The sequence below is a fragment of the Gopherus flavomarginatus genome, chromosome 2, assembly GCF_025201925.1.
Source record: "Gopherus flavomarginatus isolate rGopFla2 chromosome 2, rGopFla2.mat.asm, whole genome shotgun sequence".
In the NCBI taxonomy this organism is placed as follows: domain Eukaryota; kingdom Metazoa; phylum Chordata; order Testudines; family Testudinidae; genus Gopherus; species Gopherus flavomarginatus.
Window position 1 is genome coordinate 7,417,142 of NC_066618.1, and position 6,511 is coordinate 7,423,652.

Genomic DNA, 6,511 nt, shown 5'->3' on the forward strand with positions numbered 1-6,511 from the left:
CTAATGCAGAAGAGTGGATCTAATATCATGATTTCTCCTATGTGACAGCATATCCAAGGTAACTGTGTTCTGACAACCTATGCTTCCCCTGGAGTTTCAGTTGAGATTAGTCTCTTCTTGTCCTAGGTTGTTGTGTACCGTTTGTGGTGAACGAGCTGACTTCTTTGCTGTTTGGGTTTGCCCATCCATGTTTGCTGGCAGGCAACCAGTGCCTATAGAACAAACAAAATCTCCCTGATCTGATCCTTCAGAACCAGAAGGCTCCACCGACCACTATCAGGGAGCTGCAAATGCAGCAGCCGTACAGCTGGGAAATAGGTTTGTAGAACTCACCGAAGCCCTGGAAATTCTGACATTTAAAACTCAAATCCCCACTGCAATTTTAGAAGAGAAAATTAAGACGCCAGTCCTGCCAACACAGGTGGAGACACAGCCCCTTCCCCGAAGAACTTACCCCATGAGCCCCTGATCCTGCAATCAGAGCTGCATGGATGGACTCCTGCATGAACTTCAGTGGGAAGGTATGTGAGCGCCGGGATCCAGCTGCATGAATGTGATTGCCGGGTTAGGCCCCGCGAAGACAGGGGTGGGAACAGGGATAAAAGAAAAAGGCAAAATATAGACATTGTGAACATGCATCTGTTTTAAAAAATATGAGCTCTGAAACCTTGAATAGTCCCTAAAGCCCAGTGGGGCAGCCTGTGTGCCGAGAAAAGCACTACTCACCAGGGGTACGTCTAGACTAAACCTGTTGCTGAGATGTACAATAAACCACGAATGTTTGTTTGTGCCCCGACACAAACATTTGTAGAGCGTCTAGACTCTCAGTTCAAATGGTGCAATTGGCAGTCAACTATCTCAAGTTGAAAGTGGGTCATAAATGCTTTCACCAAGTGGAAAGGGCATTTTCCTGTATTTTGGTGAGGAATTGGAGCCTAATATTCAGCCAAACCCCCATGCCAGGTAGTGAGGATAAAAAAAAAAAGTCATCTCCCATGACTATACCACCAATAGAAAGGAATATTTTACATCTGTGGCCCATCCTCACAAACTCTGACCCTTTGCAAAATTCTTTAAGACTTTTATTAAGAATTGCTTGCAGTTTGCTATCTTTCAAGTGTGCGTTTACGGGGCGGGTGGGATGGGGTGCGGAAGAAATCAGATATAGCATTTCCACACAAATTAAAAAGAAAGGGTGTGAAAAACTTGAGCTTGGTTGGATAAATAGGAAACAACTTGTCAACTCTTTCAGCTTTGTTGGTCCTGAAAGGAGACTGGCGGAGTTTAGGTAAGAAAGATGAAAAACTCACTATGGTAAATTGTGAGTTATCCAAACAACAGCAGGGAAAACAGCAAGCGGAAGGTCTGTGTTCTTATTCTTGGGTTTCCATGTTCTCTTACTCCTTCTTGTCTGATAGCTGAGTGGTGCTAGGTTGTTGGCTGATGGTCTCAGGAGCCATGGTGTCTTCAGCTGGTGGTCCAGAGATCTCCTTGGTCTCTTTCCCATCTTTCACGTTCCGTGGGCGTCTGCGTAGGTAACTGAAGTTAGGACGGTAGAAATGCTGACTTATTGCTGAGTCTTCAGTCTCATTTGTCTGGGGAAAGTGCCTGAAGCCCTGGTGTATGCTCTGTTTCACTGGCTTGCTTTGCTCTGTGTGCACACACTGACCTTCAGCATGCACCACTTCTGCGCTCACAGAATTGAAACACTGGGGCTGATACCCATAGGATGTGTGCATCAAGTAAGATTGGCCACTGTAGGACAGATTCCCATCTTCTGGTGCACTTGTTGCTGCCTCATTCTTTGGCACGTGCTCACAAAGATGGTAACTCTTGTGAGGCAGACTCCTCCTTAGTCCCAATGAGAACTTGCGACGGTCTGCAGCATATATGCTGCCTTGCACGGGAATGCCACTGGGACCAGTGACGTTGGCAGCCTCCAGGCCTTTATCTCCCAGAACCACATCAAACTCTACCCTCTCCCCATCGCCCACGCTGCGATGGTACTTGTAGGGGCTGTTCTTCTTTATGGCCGACTGATGTACAAACACGTCCCTCTTATTGTCGCTCCTCGTAATGAAGCCATAGCCATTTTGGACGTTGAACCACTTGACCGTGCCCCAGACCTTCCTTTCGATCACCATCTTCTCCTCTGCAGGGATCAGTGAAACAAGGAGGCATTTGCTCTTGATGGATGCAACCTGCGGATCCTCCTGCATCGCAGGTTTGTTGTTCAGGACCATTGCACAGTTCAATTTTGCCTTGGGAGATCAGTGGCACACAGTGCCCCAAGCCTTAGAAGACAAATAAAGCCAGAAGTGGAGCTACTGCTACCTTCAAGCTTTTGTCATCAGCTCTGGGCTACCCCTATGAACTGGGTTTAGCCTCTAGCAACTATCACAGTGAGAGACCAAAGCTTCAGGCAACATTTTTAAACCAATCAGATTGCAGCTTTCAGGTTTTACAGCTGAACCAGAGGTTGATTGGCTCAACCACATGTGATGTCACAGAACTAAAACTCACTTGAATTGTTAAATAATTCACATGATGAAATGAGAGGGAGAATCTTCTACGTCCTGCATCAATCCCAATAATTTGTGGCCAAACTAGAGCAAATCTTTTAGAAAGACAGCAGAGAGAAAGGAAGGTACAATGGTTAGGGTGCTCACCTGGGATTTATAACATTCTCTGCTTTGTCATTAGCTTTTTGGGTGCCTTGGGAAAGTCACTTAGTTTCTCTGTGCCTCAGTTTCCCACTGGTAACTTGGAGATAACAGCACTGAAAGATTGTAAGGTGACCCATAACTATAGGGCTAAGTTTCGTACATAGACAGTATCTTGCCTGTTGCAAGGCAGGAACTTAAGACCAGAATCTGCTCTTAGTTACCTTGATGTGAAATAGGACTAGCTCTGTCAGCTTCACTGGAATCACTCCAGACCATTTCTAATATGAGATCACAAGCAGTCCTGCTGTTGCACAGGGTGAAGCTCAAAAAATTTGGAAGTTTCCTAGATAATCAGAGGCAGCCTGTGCTGCAAAGAGCTTGCAAGTAATGTAAGACAGTCAAAAGAAGGTTTATCACTCCCATTTTACAGATGGGAAATCGAGGCCCAGAGGTATTAAGTGACTCACTCCAGGTCACACAGGGAGGCTGTGACACAGCCAAAAAATGAACCCAGCTCTCCCGAACCCTCATCCTATGCCTGAACCACAAGTGTATCCTTTCTGTCATCTCCAGGATGCCAGTTTCATGATGGAGTAAATCCAGTGCCCTCATTGGCATGGCCCTAGATTTACCCTGGAATAATTGAGGTTGGAATCTGGTGCTAACTAGTCTCATTTTTCCTTGGATTCATTCAATCAGTGTTTGACTCAGCAGTGAAATGATGTGTCTGTTTTAGGGAGTTGCCTGTTTCCTCCTTTGCCATTGTGTGTGTATATATGTGATTTTTAAAAACACTTTCTTACAGTTTCTCAACCCCTATTAATCACTCTGCAAGTGGGGTGGGTTTGGTTTTCTCACGGTGATTGCTTAAGGAGATTCTCATCAATGAAGCTTTGTTCTTTCCTTCACTCCCCGTGTCTGCTAACCCTCCGTTCCCCTGTAATAACAATGGGCTAGATGCTGCCACCGTGACTTCACAGAGTAGTACCTCACTCCCTGAACAGTCCTGTAGAGGTCAACGGAGTTGTTCACTGAATAATTTACTACTGAATGGAAGGGTGGCAGGGTCTGGCTCATTATGGGTTAATACAGCAGTTTCTTTGTATTACAGAATTTGCCCACACAAACCGTACTTACACCTTTTTCAATCCAGAGTAACTCAGTCTCATTGCAATATCTCCTTTTTATGGATTCACAGGGTCTGGTCCATGTAACCAGCCTCTTGGAATTACTCCTCTAGAGTGCTGTACTCCAAGGGTACGTCTACACTGCAGTTAGACACCCGTGACTGGGCTGGGCCAGCTGACTGGGGTTCGGGCTAAGGGGCTGTTTAATTGCCCTGTAGACATTTAAGCTTGGGCGGGAGCCTGGTCTCTAGGACCCTGTGAGGTGGGAGGGTCCCAGAGCTCAGGCTGCAGCCTGAGTCCAGATAGCTGTACTGCAATTAAATAACCCCTTAGTTCGAGTCAGCTGGCATGGGCCAGACACAGGTGTCTAATTGCAGGTGTAGACATACCTCAGGAGTCCACACAGTTCCCCGGGGGCAGGCCTGCAGTGTCCATGACTCTGAAACAGGGCTTTCGGGCACCATCCCTCCCTGTCTGCCTCTGGCTCCCTGCAGCTAATCCATTTGAGCTAGATTCCTGTGTGGGGCTGTGATGGCATGGCCCCTACACGCAAGGCAAAGCAGGTTACATTAGGTGAGTCTACCTGATAGGCTGCACCTGGGGGAGGGCCAGGGCTTGAAGTGGGTAGTTGATGAAGGGCTAATTGATGATGAAACCCAGCTGGGATTGTATAACTCCAGCAGGCTCAGGGGAAGCAGTCAGTCACTCCCTGAGAGAAGGGAGGTATGTTTGGGGCTACAGAGCTTAGCAGTCTGCAGTTGCTCCCTGGGAAGAGGGAGTTTGGGCTAACAAACCAAGATGAGGAGGGGACCCCCAAGAGAGAGCAGAGAGCCAGGAAAAACACCAGGGAAATAGCAACAGGATCTGGGAGCAAGCAGATCATAGTCGCCACACTCAGGGCTCCTGGACTGGAACGCAGAGTAGGGGGCAGGCCTAGGTTTCCCTATGAACAGCTGGAAACGTGACACAGAACCTAGCCGTGGACTGGAAGGCTGCCAGGAGCCAGTGAGGAGAGCTGATCCAGGGGGACTCTGATACCCTGGAAAGGAAGGACTGCAGAGTGACCTACCCAGAGGGCTGAGTCACGAAGAGGGAACAGGCCGAGTCCAGAGAGCAAGAGAAAAACCAGGGGGCATGTGACCGACAGAACCCCGGGGGCGCCAGACTGGATGAGAGCTAGTCCCCTGATGTACAAGGAGGCTACATAGCATGTGGTGGACCCCGTTATAGAGGCACAATGCTTTGGGGCCCACTGCTTTTAGGGGGTATTTGCAATCACACCAGGTAGCTTTTTCAAAACAAGGTAACAATTTATTAGTCACCCGGCTACAAAATCTGAAAGTCCTTTGGTTAGCTTAGAGAAGCAAAGGTTAAGAAAGAGCTCAGTCTGACTGACATTAGGCCTGTCCCCAGCCCAGCTACTAAGGAATCCATTTTGGCCCTGTCTGTTCCTTTGTCTTTTTTCCCAGCTGTGTGTCTGGTATCTCTCTGTATGCTCAGCTGTTAACACACCTGGCACTTTGGTTCTCCAGCTCCAGGCCTTTCCTGCAGAGAGGTGGGGAAAGAGGAGCAAATTTCTGTTTTTTTGCCTGTCAGTAGATAGGTGTGAATGTCCTGGCCATGGGGGATTCTGTTTTCTTTCTGGATCCTCTACTGCGATGGGTTGGTTTTCAGCCAGTCATTTAGTGACTCTTTCATACCAGCCCAGTTACATGTCACACATCCACATCTCCTGCTCTGCCCTGACAGCAGCTTTTTAATCCGCTACACTCTGCACAGAGCAATACAATGCCCAAAGGGAAAGTGAGATGCACCTAGAAATGCTCATCACACTCCCAAGCTACAACAATGTAACTGAGATCAGAATCTGCCTCCGAGACTTTGGTTATTCCCAGCAGGCAGCATTAGTTTCAGTAGTAAGTGTTTGCAGGATTAAGCTCAGGTTCTTCAGGGAAGGGACTGGATTTTATTCAGCTGTTAAGTGTCCTGCACATTTGTGGCCATATATATATTGTTAGCAAAACATATGGAGAAGGTTTCAGAGCGGTAGCCGTGTTAGTCTGTATCAGCAAAAACAACAAGGAGTCCTTGTGGCACCTTAGAGACTAACAAATTTATTTGGGCATAAGCTTTCGTGGGCTAAAACCCACTTCATTGGAAGCATGGAGTGGAAAATACAGGAGCAGGTATAAATACATGAAAAGATGGGAATTGCCTTACCAAGTGTGAGGTCAGTCGAACGAGACAATTCAACTAACAGTAGGATACCAAGGGAGGAAAAATAACTTTTGTAGTAGTAATGAGTGTGCCCATTTCAAACAGTTGACAAGAAGGAATGAGTAACAGTAGGGGGAAATTAGTATGGGGGAAATTAGGTTTAGGTTTTGTAATGACCCATCCACTCCCAGTCTTTATTCAGGCCTAATTGGATGATGTCCAGTTTGTAAATTAATTCTAGTTCTGCGGTTTCACATTGGAGTCCGTTTTTGAAGTTTTTTTGTTGAAGAATTGCCACTTTTAGGTCTGTTATTGAGTGGCCAGGGAGGTTGAAGTGTTCTCCTACTGGTTTTTGAATGTTGTAACTCCTGATATCAGATTTGTGTCCATTTATTCTTTTGCATGGAGACTGTCTGGTTTGGCTAATGTACATGGCCAAAGGGCATTGCTGGCACATGATGGCATATATCACATTAGTAGATGCACAGGTGAATGAGCCCC

At 46.9% G+C, this 6,511-nt stretch overlaps 1 protein-coding gene across 1 annotated transcript; it reads right to left on the reverse strand.

Annotated features, from left to right (window-relative positions):
* Positions 1-1,397: 1,397 nt before the first annotated feature.
* LOC127045921 (Y-box-binding protein 1-like) lies at positions 1,398-2,942 on the reverse strand. The gene is made up of 2 exons (XM_050942806.1): positions 2,888-2,942; positions 1,398-2,152 (listed from the first exon to the last, which is right to left on the reverse strand). Exons 1-2 carry the CDS (start codon positions 2,940-2,942, stop codon positions 1,398-1,400), a joined length of 810 nt encoding a protein of 269 aa, XP_050798763.1.
* Between the last annotated feature and the right edge of the window lie 3,569 nt (positions 2,943-6,511).